At 45.9% G+C, this 21,204-nt stretch overlaps 1 protein-coding gene across 1 annotated transcript in view; it reads right to left on the bottom strand.

Moving 5' to 3' along the window:
- SCAMP2 (secretory carrier membrane protein 2) overlaps positions 1-19,150 on the bottom strand; it is a 298,231-nt gene extending 279,081 nt beyond the window's left edge. The window contains exon 1 of the mRNA XM_078685125.1: positions 18,928-19,150. Coding sequence (XP_078541251.1) covers positions 18,928-18,984 — 57 coding nt within the window. The 5' untranslated portion in view covers positions 18,985-19,150. The remainder of the gene's footprint in view (positions 1-18,927) is intronic.
- Positions 19,151-21,204: the final 2,054 nt, after the last annotated feature.

The following is a 21,204-nucleotide window of genomic DNA, read 5'->3' as shown; positions in this document are numbered from 1 at the left end:
CTACATGTAGAATAATGCATGGTCCAGTCTTAGAATCAAGTTAGCTTTTCCCCTCATGACTTCTAGTTTATATCGACATGTTCCCTAAACATTAGATACCAGATAGGGTTTAGGTACATGTCGCTCCGACCCTCCAGACTCTAGTCTCTGCTCCTAACACAGAGTTCATAGCCCCCAGCTTCTCCTAGTAATACGTCATTGCCAGTTTTCGCGCACCATTAGGTTAGAGGTCCCGGCTCCTTAGGTAGCCCCCTCCTATGTTTCCGCCCATTCATGACATATTCTGTTACGTTTTTCATCACATGTCTATGTATACTCCCAGTTACACCTCTTTTTACTGTTATCTTTCGCGACTGCTACGCGTCACGCCTTCTGCTCCACCCACTGCTACGCCTACTGCAATGTAATGCTATGTGTTCGCGCTATGTATATATGCCTGTGTTTTGTTATTGAATGTTAGCGCGCTCATCCCAGACCTAGCCCCAGCAGCTGCTGGGCCTCTTTTCCCCTGCTGGGTCATTCCTATGCAGGTTGTCCTGGTCCTGTCCTTATGCTGTAATAAACCTGCAGAAACTCCTACTACCTCGAATCTTGACTCTTATTTATTGAGCTATCTGTTATGCTATAAGTCTAGTCAAAAATAGGGTATTATTTATTTATTTACCACATAATGGCGCCCGAATAGGGACTTGCCCTTTCCCCACGCGTCGGTGAAGCCACGCCGACCCCCTGACCCTCTGCAGCCGTGACGGAACCATACCGGCCAAGTGCAGATATTTCTGCTTCAAGTATCCCTCAGGCCCACGGAGGAGACGGAGGAGGCGGTCCAGCATCCAAACGAGGCGGTGGAGGAACGCGGCGAGTCCCGACCAGAGCCCAAGCCGAGAGTCCAAGGTCCGAGGTATCCGGAGGCCCACCTCTAAGTGAAGTCCGAAGTCCGAAGTTCGTCGTCCGTCGTCCAGTCCCGTCCGAGGTTTTCCGTTCCGTGCTGCCCGGTGAGTACCATTGCTGGGGTAGTATCTAGACAGGGTCAGTCTAAATTGACTCCTGGTCCGTGGGTTGGTGGTACCCAAGCCCACAAACGAAGTGTTCACCTAGGTGGATACGGGTCTTGATGCGTTCCTTTATGGGACCGGTATGTTCCGTACTGTTACAGCAGTGCATCCAGTAACTCTAGTCTGTTCCGTTCTCGAGAATTCTGTTCTGTTTCTGTTTTCAGTATTTTCAGGTAGTATTCTGTTCGAACTGTTATGTTATGATATTGTTTAATGTATTTCCAATGTCGTGGTATGCCTGAATTGTTTTCCCAATTGTTATTGTTTTTCGTGTATTGTATTGTGTTCCGATTCAAGTTTAGAATGCCGCTCTTTTCCAAGTTACGTCAGTTAAAAACTAGAAAGGGTTTATTAGAGGAAGCAGTTCCTGTCCCACCTAGGGACAGTCCAGGTCACTTTATGTATCAGAAACATGGCATAAGCGCCATAATGTATCTAGATTTATGGGTAGAGTATACCAAACAGTTAGAAGAAAAGTATAGATGGCCCGTATCGGGTACATGGGATGCCGAATGTATCATGCGAGTAGAAGAAGCATTATGGAAAAAGAAAGCCAGACAGTCACAGAAAGATGCCATCGAGTTATGGCGTAAGGAAGCTCATAAAAGAACGGAAAAGGAAGTCAGAAAGTCAGAGTTAAGTAGAGAATCCCAAGAACGAGCCCAAGAAAGAGAATTAATCGAGATAGGTGAACAAGTCAAAGCCGAACAGTCAGACAGACAGAGGCATGCCCTCATTAAGGGTATGTATCCTCTTCTTGCCGAGGGCTTGCCAAAAGCGACCCCAGAGGCATCCAGTAATTTCCCGCTACCATTAGTTCCGACCAAGCTACGTCATAAACCGACCGCAGCTGATATTTTTATTTCGTCCTATCTGGACGACACAGTCCCCGAATATGCAAATCCTGTTCGCGCTCCGCCAGTCCCTGTAAATCAGGCACTTCCCGCTCCTCCAGACACCGGAGTACCTGTTACGGTACCCCCGGTCCAGCCTACAGTTCCATTTCCCACTCTGCCAGGACGTAGAGCCTCAGTAGACGACTCCAGTCTAGGGGCCGCAGGAGGAGCTACTCCTCAAACCCCACCGCCACACAAACGTTTATCAGCACTCGAATTACATGCTCAAGCATCACAGCGTACTCCTAAAAGTAATAAGTCTGTTACAGAAATCAGGCAAGCCCTTAACGAATGTGTTTATGATCCAGTTCCAGGCGAATATACTATGGTTTTATATTCCTTACGTGTAAGGAGAGTGACCGAGTATCTAGTCACCTTACCGAATATGAAAGAAGATCTAGACAGAATATATCGTTTCATCCGTACAGGGGATGATCCAGAAAGTATTGGCGAGATTATGTCTCAAAGGAAAGCCGAGATTCAGCTCATGATATTAAAGTTCCTGATTAATTGTTTAATAAGAGAACAAGATTACCCGTCTAAAGATCCCGCCGAAATGAGAATCCTGACAAGGTGGAGTGATAATATAGCCGAGGGTAAGCACAAGACCGTCAGTGCCATGGAGAGTATGTACAAGAAAATTCGTAAAGAAATAATAAGGTTACACGACCAGCGTAAAGCAGCACAAGTAAGTGAGAAAGAAAGTATCTCTGATCCTGAAGAGGAAGAGAACGAGAATCCCGCCAGAATAGCGTATGTAGGAAAATCCAGATTTCCAGATCGCCATTTACGTCTAGAACCCAAGTCTATTTTTCATCTAGCACCAGAACAAGGTTCTCTAGAACAAGTATTTCAAGCTACCGATCACATTCTGAAATCACGAATCGGTTATAGCGAGTTAAGTACCATGCATGAACAAGAACTAGCCCGATCAGCAGTCCGATGGAGTACTGATTCTACCACTTTTCCAGACGAAATAGTGGCACAAATGTTTCTGAAATTGCCCCCAGCCGAGCAACGACTGGTGGGTATGTATATGATCCAGTACCTCATTACTCTGTATGAGGGTCAACATTCTGATCCAGGTCCGTTACATGATATCCTGAACGAGTTACTCCAGTATAGATGGAGAGGTCTAGGTACCGATTTAATTAGTGTCATTCTAGAACAGCGCCACAAATATAGAACGTTCCTGAACCCACATTTTGTTCATGTCTCACCCCCAGAAAGTAAATCGTTTTACATAGACAGACAGAATCCGTTACGAGAAGTCCACCCAGTCCAAGGGGCGGGGGGCGTAATGCAACGAGTGTTTGTATACACTCCGATTTCAAAGATGGAACTTCTTGAAATGAAGAAATTAATTCCCTGTCATGACAAAGATCCAGCAGGGTTCCATAGAGAATTAAAAGACATGCTCCGTATGGGAGAATACACTTACCCAGACATCATTAAAATGTTAAAGGTCCTGTTACCCGCAGGGGTGTATGAAAAGTTAAAGGAAAAAGAATGGGAGGTGGGAGAGAAAAAGATCGATTGGACAGCTCTAGAAGCTGAAGACAAGGCACGAGTACCAGGTACCGGTCTTGGAGATAAATGTAGAGAATTACCAGAATTATTGATTCAAGTTTTACCCAGATTATTGACAACGAGAAAAGAAGACTGGGATGCAATCTCAGCCTGTAAACAGAAACAAGATGAAGATATTAGTGATTTTTATTCTAGATTTGAAAAATGTTTTAGTATTAACAGTGGTCTCAAGACAAGTAGTGAGTCATACCCTCACCTTTTCGTTACTAAATTAGTCGAGAATTCAAGTCCACAAATTAAAAATCGAGTTTTGAAAGTCGAAAGCACCTGGCAAGCAAATACTCCGTCCCAGATGCTCCAGATGCTCCAGTACCACTAGAATAGAATCAGAGAAGAGCAAGAACACGAGAGAAAACGTATGAAAGACACGAAAATGAAAGTGCTAGTTGCACAATCTGTTCCTCAAGACAGTCAGAAGAGGGGTCCGAATCAAGCCAGTCATCCTGCAGCTCCCGTTAAAGGGAACTGCAATTATTGTAAACAGCCAGGTCATTTTATAAACGAGTGTGCAGTTCTGAAACATAACATAGCTACTGGTAAGACTAAAGAAAGACCACGTCCGCCTAGACAAGAACAAGTTCCACAGACTCCTCAGTCACAGAATGCACAACAGACAGTTCCCGCACCGCAGCCTATTGCTGCAACACAGCACGTTACATCGCAGATGTACCAGTATGCACAGTCTGAGTATCCAGAGTACCAGTCATATTCATGAAACAGCCTAGAGAGGGAGGTAGGCTTGCCTCTCATCGAGATACCTGTAGATCAAGAAGGTCCTTATGTTCACAGTCAAGTATTAGGGAAAGACAGAAAGTTCTTGATCGATACAGGGGCAAGTAGGACCACAATTAGTCATGCCGAAGTTCCAGGGGCTCCGCTCTCAGGCTCAAGAAATGTTTCCCTTGGATTTTCAGGAAAGCCAATAGTTAATGAGATATCTAAGCCAGTCACTCTAGAGGTAGGTCCATTGTCCCGTACTACTGATCTGTTACTTACTAAGTCATGTCCAGAAAACCTATTAGGCATTAAGACACTGAAAGAGTTAGGTGCAGTTATTTGCTGTTCCCCAGAGGGAATACGTCTGTTCCTACGTGACTTTAAGGGTCACTATGTATTACGAGATTTTGATTCAAGATTGTCTAATGTTCCGCAGCATTTATGGGCGCAAGGTCCAACTGATGTAGGTTATATGCAAATCACACCCTATCGTGTGACTCTCAAGCCAGGTGTAGTGTTACCCCGAATCAGACAGTACAGATTGCCACCTGAGGCTGTAGCAGCCTTATCCAAAATTATTGACGAGCTCATGGCTCAAGGAGTAGTCGTAGAAACTGACTCCAATGTATGTAATTCTCCGATCATTCCAGTCATGAAACGTACTGATCCAAATGCACCCCCAGTATATCGATTAGTGATTGATTTACGAGAGCTTAATAAATGTATTATTCCTCAGTACCCAGTTGTTCCAGACATTTCTTCCCTGTTAACAGCCATTGATTCCGAAGCCATGTTCTTCACTGTTATTGACCTCAAGAATGCATTTTTCAGTGTTCCGATTCATCCAGACAGCCAGTTTCTTTTCGGATTTTGTTTAAATGGAAGGAGCTATATGTTTACACGCGCTCCTCAAGGTTTCACAGAAAGTCCTAGTATTTACAGTCAGGCACTCAAGAGACAACTAGACAACATTCACATGCCAACTGACACTGCCCTGCTCCAGTATGTCGATGATCTACTGATCACAGCCCGTTCTGAACGTGCTTGCGAGCGAGCATCACTTACAGTTCTGTATTTTCTAGCCGAGATGGGGCACAAGGTGTCACCTTCGAAGCTTCAATTCTGTGTCCAGCAAGTGGTATACTTAGGACACTTGCTGTCCAAGAGGGGTAGGCAGTTGACATCCGACCGTATCCAGTTAATAGCGAGTCTTCCCCAGCCCAGAACCCAGAAGGAGGTACGTGCCTTTATCGGCCTTACTTCTTATTGTAGACAATGGATTCCCCAGTATGCCTTTCTCGCCAAGCCACTGATACAGTTAACGACACAGGAGGCAGCCGTATCGACTGTCCTCCCTTGGACATCTGACCATACACTTAGTTTTAACGAGTTAAAGAAAGCCTTATGTCAAGCTCCAGTTCTAGCTACACCGAACTACAGTAAGCCTTTTACACTTTTCGTTACTGAACGTGAAGGTACAGCATTATCTGTTCTCACACAAGATCAAGCAGGACAATACAAGCCCTGTGCTTATTTTTCGAGCACATTAGATCCAGTCGCCCAGGCGTTGCCTGCGTGCCTCAAGTCAGTTGCAGCCACAGCACTAGCTATCAGACAAAGCGATTCCATAGTTTTAGGGCATTCCCTGACAGTACAAGTCCCACATTCAGTAGAAGTTCTTTTAAACCGAACACAAACTCAGCACTTGACAATTGCACGTTTAACAGGTTATGAATTGACACTGTTCCAGCCACACATAGAAATTAGACGCTGCAACGTCCTGAATCCTGCTACACTGTTACCATCAGTTAGTTCGAATCCAGACACACATGACTGTGTGGAAGTAGTTAACATTACGACAAAGCCAAGACAAGACCTGACAGATATTCCGTTACCAGATCCCGACCTGACACTTTATGTGGATGGTTCATGTATGAGAACTAGTACAGGAGAACTAGTCGCCGCGTATGCAGTGACTACTGACACTGAAGTTATTGAAACACACCGTATCGACATCCTGTCCGCTCAAGCAGCAGAGCTAGTCGCTCTGACACAAGCCTGCATACATGCCAAGAACCTGAAAGTTAATGTTTACACAGATTCACGTTACGCATTCGGAGTTGTACACGACTTCGGAGTGCTTTGGCAGGAGAGAGGTTTCATGACTTCTCATGGAACCAAGATTCAGCATGGTCTCCTTATTCAAGCCCTGTTAGATGCCATACACTTACCGACATCTATTGCTATCATGAAGTGCAAAGCACATACGAAAGTTACTGACATTATTTCCCAAGGTAACGATCTAGCAGACCGCACAGCCAAGCTTACAGCACAGACTCCAGACATTCCAGTTAATCAGACACATACTCCAGATCCGACTACATGCATGACAGTTAAGGACCCTACACAAGATGTCATAGATATACAGTTACACGCTACTCCCGATGAAATCAAGAAGTGGTCTGAACAAGGAGGGGTCCAGACAGATCAAGGATGGTTAACAAAGGGTAGAGCCACATGGTTTCTCCCCGATTCTATGGTTCAAGTCATTATCAATACCGCACATAGTCCAGCACATTTAGGAGAAAAAGCTATGTTAGACAGTATCCAGAACATTTGGTTCAACAAGCATTTACGAGCTGCAGCCAAACAGAAAGTCCGTACCTGTATGATATGTTGTCAGTTTAATCCAGGTAAAAGTGTCCAGGTGGAACAAGGTGGTTTCCAGCCCCCTGACCACCCTTTTGAGGTCCTCCAGATGGATTATATTCAAATGGAGCGATGTCGAGGTTTCAAGTATGTCCTTGTAGTTGTATGCGCTTTGTCCAGGTGGACAGAAGCATATCCAGTTCCAGATTACACAGCCGCGACCACTGCCAAGCAGTTGGTTCGTGAATTTTTCCCTAGATACGGACTCCCTAGAGTCGTATATTCTGATAACGGCCAGCCATTCTCATCTGAACTCATGAAACACGTTTCCCTTTTGTTAGGGTACCAGTGGAAGTTCCATTGTGTACGCCATCCTGAAGCAGCCGGTCTCGTAGAGAGACATAATCAGACTCTGAAAATCCGCATTGCAAAAGTCTGTAAAGACAAAGGTGTGGACTGGTTAATAGCTCTGCCAGTCGCTTTGTTTTATATGCGCATGGTCGCACATTCCAGATCAGGTCTGTCCCCGTATGAGGTCGTATTCGGCCGCCCCCCTAACATGTGGGGTACTCCTAGACCCCGAAGTATTACCGATGTTTCATGTAATATGCTGACAGATTACCTAGCTTCCTTGATGTCTGCCCTCAACTCATGTCGTTCACAGGTTGCCGCCGCATTTCCAGACAATACCGAGGTGGCACCGCACGAGATCGTTCCAGGCTCCCTTGTGATGGTCCGGAATTTCGACAGATCAAGTCCGCTGGAACCACGTTGGAAGGAGCCACGCCAGGTCCTCTTGACCACCCGTACTGCCGTCAAGTTGGAAGGCAGGAAGGGGTGGGTCCACCTTTCTCATGTAAAACTTTTCAATGGATTGAAATCAGTCTCCAAGAACATTTCCAAGGATTTCCAGGATTCGAAAGATTGCAAGAACATTGTTTTAAAGGACTGTCCCGCACAAGACATTATTACAACCCCTCCCTTGTTAGAGAAAACTCCACAACAGGAGTATAAGCTCAAATTAAGGTCTAGTAAAATAAGTCAGTCAGTTTGATTGTATAAGTCCTCCCCTAGGTGAAACGGTTAGACTGTTTCTGACATGTATAAAATAGACCCCCATAGTGAGAGAGTCAGTCGAAGTTCACTTCAATGTATCGTTTTTCTGAGTTTCATATTGTTTCTCAGCATAATGATTTCCTGCACCAGCTACGCATTTTTCCTGTGTTTTCCAGTTCCTCATGTAAATATGTCTACTAATGCTACAGTAGAGCACACGTTTAGTGATCTGCCTCCTCACGAATATTCTTACCGCCTCGCTATGCGCAACAACACATTCATCCGTATGTTACATTATTCACACCAGACCAGCAATGCCACTAATTGTTGGGTGTGTGGTCGACTCCCCCCTTTCCAGACACCGAAGGGAGTTCTGCCACTTTTTCCTTATCCATTCTCACACAATGGTTCGTGTGGAGCATGGTCCACGTTAACGTCATCCTCAACAGATATGTCTTTTCTTAACGGTACATGTTTTCCAGACAAGCAAGGTCTCCCCCACAGAACAGGTTTAGATCTAGAAAACGAAGTATATAATTTAGGAAATTATTCGTCGAATTTCATGGTCCTGAATGTTCAGTCTGATACTACTCCAGACTTACCTGCTATTTCAGTACTACCAGTCAAAGGCGAATTATGTGTCCGTAATTATGGTTCTGTACACATAGGTCATAGTGAATGTACTACTGTTATCAAGTATAGTGACAGTGGGAAATCTGTTTTCAAAGCTTCACGTCATTCTTATTTTATTTGTGGTCAAACTGCATATGTCCGTCTGCCCCTCAATTGGGAGAGAACCTGTTACATTGCTTTCCTACTGCCACCTGTTTTCCTAGCCCCATCTGATTATCACAGAAACACACATCTAGTACACATTAGACATAGAAGGGAGTCCCCAATTGTCGATTATACTGAAACTACTCTAGAACAGTATACAGATTTCAATAAAGGCTTCTTCTTCTTTGTAGGACCTGTCCAGAATAGTAAACTGATCCGTAGGTTAACAAGAACCCTTGAAGCTGTAGTAAATGAGACTGCCTCTGCTCTAGGTAACCTAACCGAAGAACAATCTGCTATGAGATTTGTCGTTTTGCAAAATCGTCTCGTCCTTGACGTCATACTGGCCGATAGGGGCGGGGCCTGTAGAGTCATCGGATCTAGTTGCTGCATTTTCATTCCAAATAACGCGCCGTCTGTTTATTCAGCTATAACCAGACTCCATAAAATTGCCCATCTGTTACATCAAGATCCAGGCACCTGGACATGGTCAGGTTGGTTCTGGAATATAATTTCCGCCTGGGGATGGAAAGTCCTGTCCTTTCTAGGTATAGCAGTAGCGATCATATTTAGCTGCTGCCTCTGTATACAATGTGGCCCTGCGATTTGCAGCATGTGTGCTACCTCTTGTATTCCTAGTCCCAAGCCCCGTTCTAAATCCCGTTCCAAGACAATTCGAGACGAGCAAATGGTACTGTATGAAATGATAGATGGTATCATGAAAATTGATGTTTCCTGATGGAAACGTAGTGACAAGTAGGGAATGTGGAAAAATAAATTTTGCCATGTTCTGTGTCCCTACGCCTCATCCATCATATGTTATGTGTGCATGACCAATATGCATATGTTATTCCCCATGTCCGATTAAAGACGCAATTCCAGTTGTGTCCACCTCTGGTATGTCATTTTCCAGTCCTCGTGAATACTACGAATATCAGGCCTATGTAAAGTAATGTTGCCACGTTTCTCAGTGTGCACGTTATTCCATTATAAAGTCCCCGTTTCCAGGCCTCAAAAGGGCCCGGACCACAGATTCAGCTCCTGTCTCCTGAAAGCCTCGCTGAGGAGCGATACAGCCCCCACCTGTATCCTCGACCCTTCACTTACTTCCTGCCTCGCAGTGCCCGGTGCAGCTTGGCTCTGCCTCTGAGTCTGCCAAAAGTATGTTATAGTTCCAGTTATCAGTTCAGTCCTCCTCTTCTGCATTCCTAAGCTACTGAACTGCATCAATAGTTTCCGTCATTGTCTAGCCTACTCGGCTCCACGTTAGAGAAATACTGTATTTAATGGTCATTTAGTATTCTTCATCACGCACTACATGTAGAATAATGCATGGTCCAGTCTTAGAATCAAGTTAGCTTTTCCCCTCATGACTTCTAGTTTATATCGACATGTTCCCTAAACATTAGATACCAGATAGGGTTTAGGTACATGTCGCTCCGACCCTCCAGACTCTAGTCTCTGCTCCTAACACAGAGTTCATAGCCCCCAGCTTCTCCTAGTAATACGTCATTGCCAGTTTTCGCGCACCATTAGGTTAGAGGTCCCGGCTCCTTAGGTAGCCCCCTCCTATGTTTCCGCCCATTCATGACATATTCTGTTACGTTTTTCATCACATGTCTATGTATACTCCCAGTTACACCTCTTTTTACTGTTATCTTTCGCGACTGCTACGCGTCACGCCTTCTGCTCCACCCACTGCTACGCCTACTGCAATGTAATGCTATGTGTTCGCGCTATGTATATATGCCTGTGTTTTGTTATTGAATGTTAGCGCGCTCATCCCAGACCTAGCCCCAGCAGCTGCTGGGCCTCTTTTCCCCTGCTGGGTCATTCCTATGCAGGTTGTCCTGGTCCTGTCCTTATGCTGTAATAAACCTGCAGAAACTCCTACTACCTCGAATCTTGACTCTTATTTATTGAGCTGTTATGCTATAAGTCTAGTCAAAAATAGGGTATTATTTATTTATTTACCACAATAAGGCAAGACATTTTCCCATTGCCATGAGATAAACATTGAAGGAGGAACCCAGTAAGTTATGTCAGCAAGGAACAATTGAACAAATTGAAAGCTCAGAATAGCTTTCACCCTTCGTACTTGCCGGGAAGCCTCATGGTACCCTGAGGATGTGCACTCACTTGAGGGAACTTATTGATAGAATATGGGTAGACAGACATCCCGTGACCAATATTTCTGAAATGTTAACCACTCTAACAAGCATTGGCATAGCCAATAGGTCTCGCATTTGGGACCTTATAAGTGTTTAGCCATGCAACAGTTGGTGGTGTTGCACCAAGGATATTCTGCTGCATAACTAAATACTTATAGGGTCCAAAAAGCAAGACCTACTGGTTATGCCAATGCTTGTTTGTTTTTTGTTGCTCTTTTGTTTAGGTTGCCAGATCTACAATAGATGGACATGGTTTTTGTTAACAGTTCTTTGCATCAAATGAACTTGTTTTCATTGCTCTGAATGTTGTTTCCATTCTGGTTGTAGGAAGCAGTCATTCCTGGGGTGTGGGGGCTGCCTAGCTGTGCGCATGCGCCGAACTTTGCAAATGAGAAAGTCTGGTGCAGGCGCAATTTACAAGTGTGGAGTACGTGAGCCCCGGGCAGCATGACTCACTCACACAGGAGTTAATGCACTGCACACTCAGCATGATTTAAGGAAACTTGACCCACTCCCTCCCAGACATCAAACACATATTTACCAAGAAACTCTGAGAAGAGCCTGCCTGCTGCACTGACGGCTGGTGGTGTATGCGCCTGGTGAAATCGTGCACTGACGGCTGGTGGTGTGTGTGCCTGGTGAAAGCGTGCACTTACGGCTGGTGGCGTGTGTGCCTGGTGAAAGCGTCGGCTGGTGGCGTGTGTGCCTGGTGAAAGCGTGCACTAACGGCTGGTGGTGTGTAACTGGTGGAAGCATGCACCGACGGCTGGTAGTGTGTGACGGCTGGTAGTGTGTGTGCCTGGTGAAAGTGTGCACTGACAGCTGGTGCTGTGTGTGCCTAGTGGAAGCGTGCACTGATGGCTGGTAGTGTGTGATCCTGGTGGAAGTGGGCACTGACGGCTGGTGGTGTGTGTGCCTCGTGGAAGTGTGCACTGACAGCTGGTGGTGTGTGCCTGGTAAAAGCTTGCACTGATGGCTGGTGGTGAATGTGTCCAGTGAAAGCGTGCACGGCGGCTGGAGGTGTGTGTGCGCCTGGTGAAAGCGTGCACAAACGGCTGGTGGGGTCTGTGCCTGGTGGAAGCGTGCACTGACAGCTGGTGGAGTGTGTGCCCTGTGGAGGCACGCACTGACGGCTGGTGGTGTGTGTGCCCGGTGGAAGCGCGCACTGATGGCTGGTGGTGTGTGTGCCCGGTGGAAGCGCGCACTGACGGCTGGTGGTGTGTGTGCCCAATGGAAGCGCGCACTGATGGCTGGTGGGGTGTGTCCCCGGTGGACGCGCGCACTGACGGCTGGTGGGGTGTGTCCCCGGTGGAAGCGCGCACTGACGGCTGGTGGGGTGTGTCCCCGGTGGAAGCGCGCACTGACGGCTGGTGGGGTGTGTCCCCGGTGGAAGCGCGCACTGACGGCTGGTGGGGTGTGTCCCCGGTGGAAGGGCGCACTGACGGCTGGTGGGGTGTGTCCCCGGTGGAAGGGCGCACTGACGGCTGGTGGGGTGTGTGCCCGGTGAAAGCATGCACCGACGGCTGGTGGTGCGTGTGTACCCAGTGAAAGCGTGCACTGACGGCTGGTGGTGTGTGTGCCCGCTGGAATCGCGCATGGACGGCTGGTGGCGTGTGCCTGGTGGAAGGGCGCACTGATGGCTGGTGGTTTGTGTGCCCGGTGGAAGCGCGCACTGACGGCTGGTGGGGTGTGTGCCCGGTGAAAGCGTGCACCGATGGCTGGCAGTGTGTGTGTGCCTGGTAGAAGCGTGTACAGACGGCTGGTAGTGTGTGTGCCTGGTGAAAGTGTGCACTGACGGCTGGTGGTGTGTGTGCCTGGTGGAGGCAGGAGCATTCACAGTGATCGAAGACACAAATGAAGGGGAGAAGGGGGAGTAGGGAGGGGGGAGTGCGAGCAGAGGAGCATGATTCACAGCTAGAAGACACAAATGAAGCTGACCAGGAGGGAGGGGGAAAAGGGAGTGGGGTAATGCAAGCAGAGGAGCCCGATTACAGCAATAAAAACACAGATGGCAGCTGTGCACAAGCACAAGCTCGTGAACGCAAGCTGTAGGCCAGCAAAAGCCTCTGGTGCAACTTTTAAAAGCCACTTACTAAATGTCTCCAAGACACAGCACATGCACTGTCTCAGGCAAGACCTATAAAGGAGGAAGATCTTTACCGCATTAGACATGTTCTCTGCTTACCATCAGCTTGCCTTATGTAGGGATTCCTGCCACCTGACATCCTTTGTGACTCATAATGGAGCTTTTAGATTTAAGCGGATGCCATTCTCCACATTCCCTAATGCACTCCACATTCCATCCCAAGCCACCCAAATGAAACCCAACACATCTTTCCCTTTATAAAAAAACAAACAAGCATTGGCATAGCCAATAAGTCTCGCCTTGGGGACCTTGTAAGTATTTAGCTATGCAGCACATTATTTTGGGTGCTACAACATCTACTGATACTTCACTAGCCATTGGTGAAAGGGGGAGCCACAACCGCCAGTGAAGGCAGGAGGGGCTTGTATGGGGCACAAGAGAGTGAACAAGCAGCGAGGGTCAGGCACTACACCATAGAAGTGGGCAGTGCCCTTGTAATAGCAACGGAACAGTGAGCTTGCAGAGAGTGAGAAAAAATGAACTAAGAGTAGAATGAGCTACGGTCAAAAGATTTGAGTAGAAGTGAGGGTGCAAACAGTGAAAGAGAAACTTAGACAAATGCAAAACAATGATTTAAGAGAAAAAGACTGAATACTTGAGCAACAAGGAGAGTGCAAAGATTAAGCGGAAACAAGTGGGCAGAAAGGCTAAACAAGGTCAAACCAGGCTAATTACATTCCTAAAACGATAGAAGATTAAATTAAAGAATACGCAGGGAATAACTTCAGTGAGACCGATCGGTCAATTCAAAAGGGTTAGATTTGACGCCTGGGATGTAGTCGCTTCAAAACATACACCGGAAAATCGTTAATCTATCCGCTTCTGATAAAAAGTGGAGTATTCCTCAAATCGTAATTAAAACAATTGTCCGATAACAGGCCCATACAGAGAAATCATACAAGAGCCATTATGTATCCTATGCATATTAAATTATGGGGATAGAGCAAAACGCCATCAAGTCCCTCAGCCTACATGCAGGACGACATTTCTATAGCTGTAAAAAAGCTTGTCATTTATGCACATGAATTTGGAACCACAGCATAACTCACTAATACTCGTTGGGTATCAATGGTCAGAAAATATTTTCTCCGTCCCACAGTCGTTATAGCACACTGCGACGTATTGGGAGTCGTGGATGGGGCCTGCATAACTCTGTGGTCAAGATGTCGAACTAGCGTCGCACCCTTTGTGGCGCAACTCAATCCTAATGACGCAAGGCACTGGGTCCAAGAAAGTGACTGCGCACTAGGAACAGCAGCAGAACCAAACACTCATCGAAAATGTGTGAATGTCATAATTTTTGTTTTAATATTGGTCTACATCCGTGGCGCCCACGGCAGCAAATCCGCTTGTCGCCCATGTGTGAAACTGCCCTAACCAAGTTCACAAAGCGATTTACCGTCAGGGATAGTAAGTGCTATATAAATAAACATAGTTGCAATAATAAGTAATAACGCACACACCGGCTAGCTACCTCCAAAATAAAATAAAACCATGCTTAATACTACAATAGTCTAGCGTTTACTTATAATGAGCGTCCCCGTGAATAGCGATACAGGCATCATGAAAGGCATGCATAAGGGAAACAATGGAGCATTGGAGGAAGCGGTGAAGCATTACATAACAAGCGAAAGCACGGCGCGTGCAACCTGAGACACAAAGAATGCAGCTGGCAGCCTGCGGGCCCCTGCTCGCTCCCAAGACCCATAGGCCATGGTAGTGAACGTTCACAAAAAAAGGCGGGACATACCCCCACCTGCGGGCCCCTGCTCGCTCCCAAGACCCATAGGCCATGGTAGTGAACGTTCACAAAAAAGGCGGGACATACCCCCGCCTTTCGCCATACCTCTGGTAAGAAAGTTGTAGTTTCTAAATTTTGAAAGGCACGATGGGGCGCCCGCTCCTTCTCTGTGGCAGCTGCAAAATTATGGGACACCTTGCCCAAATACATTGATGAGACTAACTCCATCGCCTTTTGAAAATATTTTAAAACCTGGCTTTCACATCTTTGGTTTGTACTTTTTGGATTTATTTGATTAGATGTTCCTCTTTTCTTTTGCTTTTTTGTAGGTTAGGGCTGTATTTCCCCTCTCTTTTTTCAGTGGGATCAAGGAATTCCTTAGATGTAGCACATTGATGCCTGTGGGTTAAGAGCACTTTATAAATCCCATTTTATTTATATATTTTCCCTGTGCAATTCTCCTTTTTCCATCTACTTGTGCCTTTTTCTCCTCAGACTCATTCAACCCATTCATCCATGAACACACCAATTTGTTTGCAACCACTCTTTCCTTAAGTAATGCAAAGGGTGAAAAACCGATAACTGCACTGGGAGATGTGTGTGTATAGTTCATATTAAATCCTCCATCTGCCTGCACCCATCCAACCCATTTGCCAAAGATGATTGTACATTGTCCTTAATCACCCGGTTGCATCTTTCCACCAGACCGTTACTTCTGGAATGATATAGGGAAGTTGTCAGATGCTTCACCAACCACTTGCTGATGAACTTGCCAAATTCCTCCAATGTAGATTATACCGTTTTTATCAGTCACTAACTCTGTAGGAGCACCTTCACTTTAGAACAGAGCATGGAAGAATTTTACCACCTCCTAAGTATTTATATTCCTAATAAATTTGACATCTGGCCATCAAGAATAATAATCTAGCAACACGATTCCATATGTATGGCACTCACTTAACATGTTCCTAGGTCCAATTATACCAATGCCTAGTTTGACCCATGGCTTCTCTGGTACAGGCAAACACTCCAATGGGCTAGGTAATGTCACTTGTGACTGGTCACTTAAAGCACATGCAACACTCTATAACCCAATGTTCCACTTGCCTGTCGGTTCACGGCCACCAAAACGTATCCCTGATTCTCCTTTTCATTGCCCTCGTTCCTACAGGCCTTTCATGTGCCAGCTCCACTACTTTCGATTGTACTCTCTGTGCACAACCAATAAATTGGCATGGCTCATTATACAATTCAGCACACTTAACTCCTCAAATACTTCCTTGAACATTTTAAGTGAGTCATCAATTCTCCCTTTAGGCCATCCTTTATCCAAGTACAACAGTAAATCCCGAAGCTCCACATCCAGATTCACTGCATTCTTCCTTCGGCACATCGCATTGGGTCCCTAAACAGCCACAACCACTACCCTGCCGGTCCACACATGGACACATCCCATCCTCGTCGCCAGTGAATAGTGTTCCATCAAGGACAACGAAGAGGCAGAAATCCTTTTTAAAGCTTAAGTTTACTTCAAGAGATAAGCAGCACCCGGCAGAACAGCCAAAGGGAAAGTAGCTGCCTGCAATTTCAAATAAAACATTAAACCCTCTCAACGTGAAGTCACAACACTCCACATTCCCCAATACGTTCTAAACTCTCTATTCAATTCCAAGCCACCCAGATGAAACACAGCACCTCACCTATGTGGTCAGCATTGGATCCTTTTACACCAAAATAATTAAAATTAACTGTAATATGTCAGCGTTATCCCTCTGCCTGCTTAACCACTTCCACGCTAATGACAAAGCCAGCTCGTCATGGGCGTTACCTGCGCTACGCGGATGACGAGCTGGCTTTGTCACAAACCGCGCATTTTTGAAATTCCAGCGCACAGCGGGAAAACGCGGTAGCGCGGAAGCGGTTAATACATATGTTCTACCGCTAGTTTTACCTCTTCACCACTTTTCACTTAAAATACTGCACATTTGCAGGTGGCATCCTCCAGTAGCTTCAGAGAGATAGAGCAGAGACAGTTTGCTAAGTGGATTCTTGCTTCAGGGCTATGTTCAACTAGACCCATTACAGTGATCTGAGTTCACTAGAAGTAGGACATGGGCTTACTGCTGACAGAAAAGGCAAACTAAGGACCTCCAATTATAAGCTAGAACAGTTAGCTCTACTCCCAACACTGTAAAATACCTTAGGTCGATATTAAACGAAGATCTAACTCTGATCCCTCCAATTTTTATTTTTTTTTTTAATTATCAAATATTTGCCCTTTACATCTAAGAATACAAAAGGGTCAACCAACTTTTATACTTTAAAGAATTTAAAGCTACAGTAACCTTGGCAAGCAACACCCACTTCAACACTGGAATTTTGTTATAGTATTTATCGGTTTTAAAAATAAACATCTGAGCAAGATTAAGTGGATAACCAATGCAGCAGATTTCTTAGAATGTGAATAAGTAAGTCTGACAACAGTCCCCGGGGCATGAGAGAGCTTTGCTAGGTTGATCAACAGAATAACAATCAAAGATGTATGCATCTTTCACACAGTTTGTTTGCAATGAAGGAAAAGTGATTTAATAAAACATACTGAATAAATAGTCTCCAGACCGGGTTTTTAACATCAAGTAATGTTAAAACGTTAGCGGTTCGACACAATCGGACAGAAAGATATCTGATAGAAGAGCTTTATCAGTCACGACCTCCAGTCCTAATATCTCTCCCAATTCCAGAAGTAAACTCTTTCTATCTCGAAAAAATCAATAATTTCATCAGCCAACCATGGAGTTGTTCACAGTAAACAAATCCACTTCACTGGCACACTTCAAGGACTTACAAATTCGAACTTGCAGGCAGGCAGTAATAAGCTGGATGAGGGGCACTTCCAATATTTAAATTTGTCGTGGTGTAAAATTTATGATTAAAGTGGACACCCTGTTATCAAAAGCAGATATGGAGTAAATATACGTGAGCTCCCGCTTGTGGCTTTTTAGATTTGATAAAGTTTTTAGAAGTTTTACTGAAATAGGACGTTTTTAAGTGGTGCTATTTATACATATATATTTTTCTGTACTTCATGCTTTATGGTTATGATTAACCAAATAAAGTTGTATTTCGACATTCAAATCCAAGTTAAAAGAAGTATGATCTATGAGGTGGCACAACAGTTCATATATGCTCACGCAGTAGCTCATTCTGCCAACGTGGTTATGGCGAGTACTGCATAGTTCGGTGTTAACACCATCTGGTACCAGAAACTTAAGAATTAAGCTTTAAGAAATGTGCTATAAGTGTACTCAATATAATCTCGTCTTTAAGAGGTGATCGTGTCAAGAGGGTCATTCAACTGACTTCTAATCTTAAAATGTAATTAAGGGAGTAGTATCTCAGGATGATTTGAGGACAGGATGAACTTAAGGGCAACATGAAAATCGAATTATTTCGATATATTCGCTCTTTTGCCGTTCTTTCTGGAATGATATTCAGCCTTCATTCCACCTTACAAGTATATATCTGTTCTGAGGCAGACTCTGTGCTATCTACTTTTTGTACTTTAAACATGTGAAAACGTTAAGTGGAATCCCTGAACAAGCTACCCAGATATTACACAAGACAGCTGAGTTTACACACCTGCTGCGAATAGGACAGATTACGGATTTAATCAATGTAATAATTCATACAACCAGATAATAATGAGGGGGCTTAATGGTAACCAGAAATCAAGGAACACAATATCTTACTCAATAGCATCAATGACTGGCACACACGTGCTAATCGGTGAGCACTGATGTCTGGTAAACCGGTTACTCCGGTACACACCTTTGTCACTCAGGTGGTTCAACAGTCTCCAGTAACTCGGGCATCTCTACGCTGTACACCTGTCATGGTCCCGCCCCCTCCAGTCTGAGACTGGCTGGATCTTCCTAGAGCTGGACACGTATTGGTCGCTCGAGCTTTTCACTCTGGCCACCTCGATAGCAACAAACAACCCGAGGCGAGGAGACCCCCTTGTACTGTATTCAGACGCCAACAAGCTCCCTCAAGGAGCAGTATAATGTCTGATACTAACGGCCCTTTCCTTTGGGCACGATTTCTCAAATCACAGCCCCAGTCCCCTTACCTGGAATGGGTTTATGTCCACCGGGTCCGCGAAGGGGTTGGAATCGAAGCCAGACATGGCAGCAGTCACGGGGCCCCAAGGGGGCGCTTGACGATAAGTAGGGGGCAGTCAATTCTCTTCACCGAGGTGTATGTGAACACCTCTGCTTCTCAAGTTATAGGATACTTCCGGGTTCGCCCGTGCCCGCGCAATCTCCTTCCGCCACCTTCCAGAGCCGCGCTTCGGGGCGGAGTTACAGAGGACCGCCCCATCTATGACGGAACTACAGTGAGGCGTGGCTAACTTGGCGTTCTGCTCGTTAGCGTGGCGTTCCACCTTACGTGTCGACGAAAGATCGAGCGCGTGAACATTTGTGACATCACACAAGGTGTGTGACAAGAAAGGTAGTGTATCAGCACGATCAGGGTCGGGATGTATTTAACCTATAATGCCAGGCGGCCATGATACAATCAGGCATGAGCCTTTCTACCTAAGGGATTTTTCATTGCTTGCAGCCAAGGCATATATACAGCTTTGAGAACTCCGGCAAACCCCTGCTGGGATGGTGCTCATTCTTCGAAATCTTGAGTAACACTGCTGATTGAATCATTTCTGCACGCAGCCATGGCTGTGCTACGTGGAACATTTTGATGTAAGGGCGGGGCGACAAAGCAATGGGAAATGCATCACTTACTCGCGCTTTAGGTGTTTAAACGAATAACTTCTCATCACCGTGTGGTATCCTTGTATATATGTATCCATGGCCATAGGTACAGTAATTCTATATGACACCACTGTATTCCAGATTAGCATGAGGGCAGTTACCTACCAGGATTCGTGGTATGTGGATGTACTAGATGTACCTGCTTGTCGAATAAACTACTTCTACTATATTTCCTCTGGAGTAATCTTTATTACAATGGCGACGAGGATGGGATGCATTTAAACCCACTTCGGATGAAGCAATTCCTTACTCTAAGGTCAGTGAAGGAAATGTTGTGAATAATTTATCGTGAGCAGTTAAACGAAGACAAGCAGAGCACACTGCTCATCAGAAGTTTTTTTTACAAATCCATAAAGGAATATTTGGATCATATTAACTGATCCGATCTTCTTAAAAAGGATTTTGGAAATCACGGAAGACCTTGGACTCGATATCTAAACAAAATGATAGACTTGTGAATGTAATTTAGGACATTTGATTAGTTGTACTTTTATTATAGGTTCTTATTATTTATTATAGATGTTTATATAAAGGAAGGAGATGTGGTATCCTTGTATATATGTGTCCATGGCTACAGGTACAGTAATTCTATATGACATCACTGTATTCCAGAATAGCATGAGGGCAGTTACCTACCAGGCTTTGTGGTCTATGGATGTACTAGATGTACCTGCCTGTCGAATAAACTACTTCTCCTATATTTCCTCTGGAGTAATCTTTATTACACACCGGGTCACAACGTTGCAGTCAGTCACTGGGTTTTCATTTAATCCCTTGATTCCGGCATTTTCAGTCTTCCCACTTTGTAGGAACATGCCCGTTAATAGCATCCAAATGCTGAGAAAGACTTGATAAAGATACATTAAAAAGACAGGGAGCGGAGGAGCCTAGCTCGCGGACGTAATGGCCGCCTTTTAGCTCGGCTCCGTCGACCCTCCGGCTAACTTAGACTATCCTGTCATATATCCTGCACTGCGTCGCTACTTCCATACAGAATTCGAACTTTGAACACCCACTCTTACTCGCCGTCTGATCCGGAGGTCCCTGGGTGCTGTGGATCCGCAGCTGTGCTCTCGTGAGATTGGGGCCTCCGGGCGCTCGGGACCGGGACCTCGCCTGCGGGACCCGACCGGCGGAAAAGAGATTCCTGCGGGACCCGACTGGCGGAGAAGAGATTGCCGGCCCCGGCCGCGAAAGTGAGCCACTGGTGGGAACCGTTGTGCGTGTGCCCCGGAGATCCTGAACCGGCCCGATGACTGGGCCGTGCGGCTGGAGGGGGACGAGCTGTGTTGGGGGCTGACCGTGTGAAGGGGTCCCTTCGCCTTTGTCCTGTCCGGCGGTCCTGGACCCCGCGCCTGGCTCTCGCCTGTGGGGCCTGCCGCTGTTCGGAGAGGATCCCCCCCCATCGGGCGCTCTCCCATCCTGTGCCGGTGAGGCCGTTGTTGGGAGCCTCCGGGGGTCTGTAAAGTCCTACATTTGGAAACTGTTTGGGGGCCCACGGTGGAGTGTGGGGCGGCGAAACTCACAAGATGGCTGCCGACAACGTGGGGGACACTCCGCTCTGCACCGATGCT

This window comes from Lissotriton helveticus, chromosome 3_2 (assembly GCF_964261635.1).
Source record: "Lissotriton helveticus chromosome 3_2, aLisHel1.1, whole genome shotgun sequence".
Classification (NCBI taxonomy): domain Eukaryota; kingdom Metazoa; phylum Chordata; class Amphibia; order Caudata; family Salamandridae; genus Lissotriton; species Lissotriton helveticus.
This window is presented reverse-complemented; position numbering and strand designations above follow the sequence as displayed.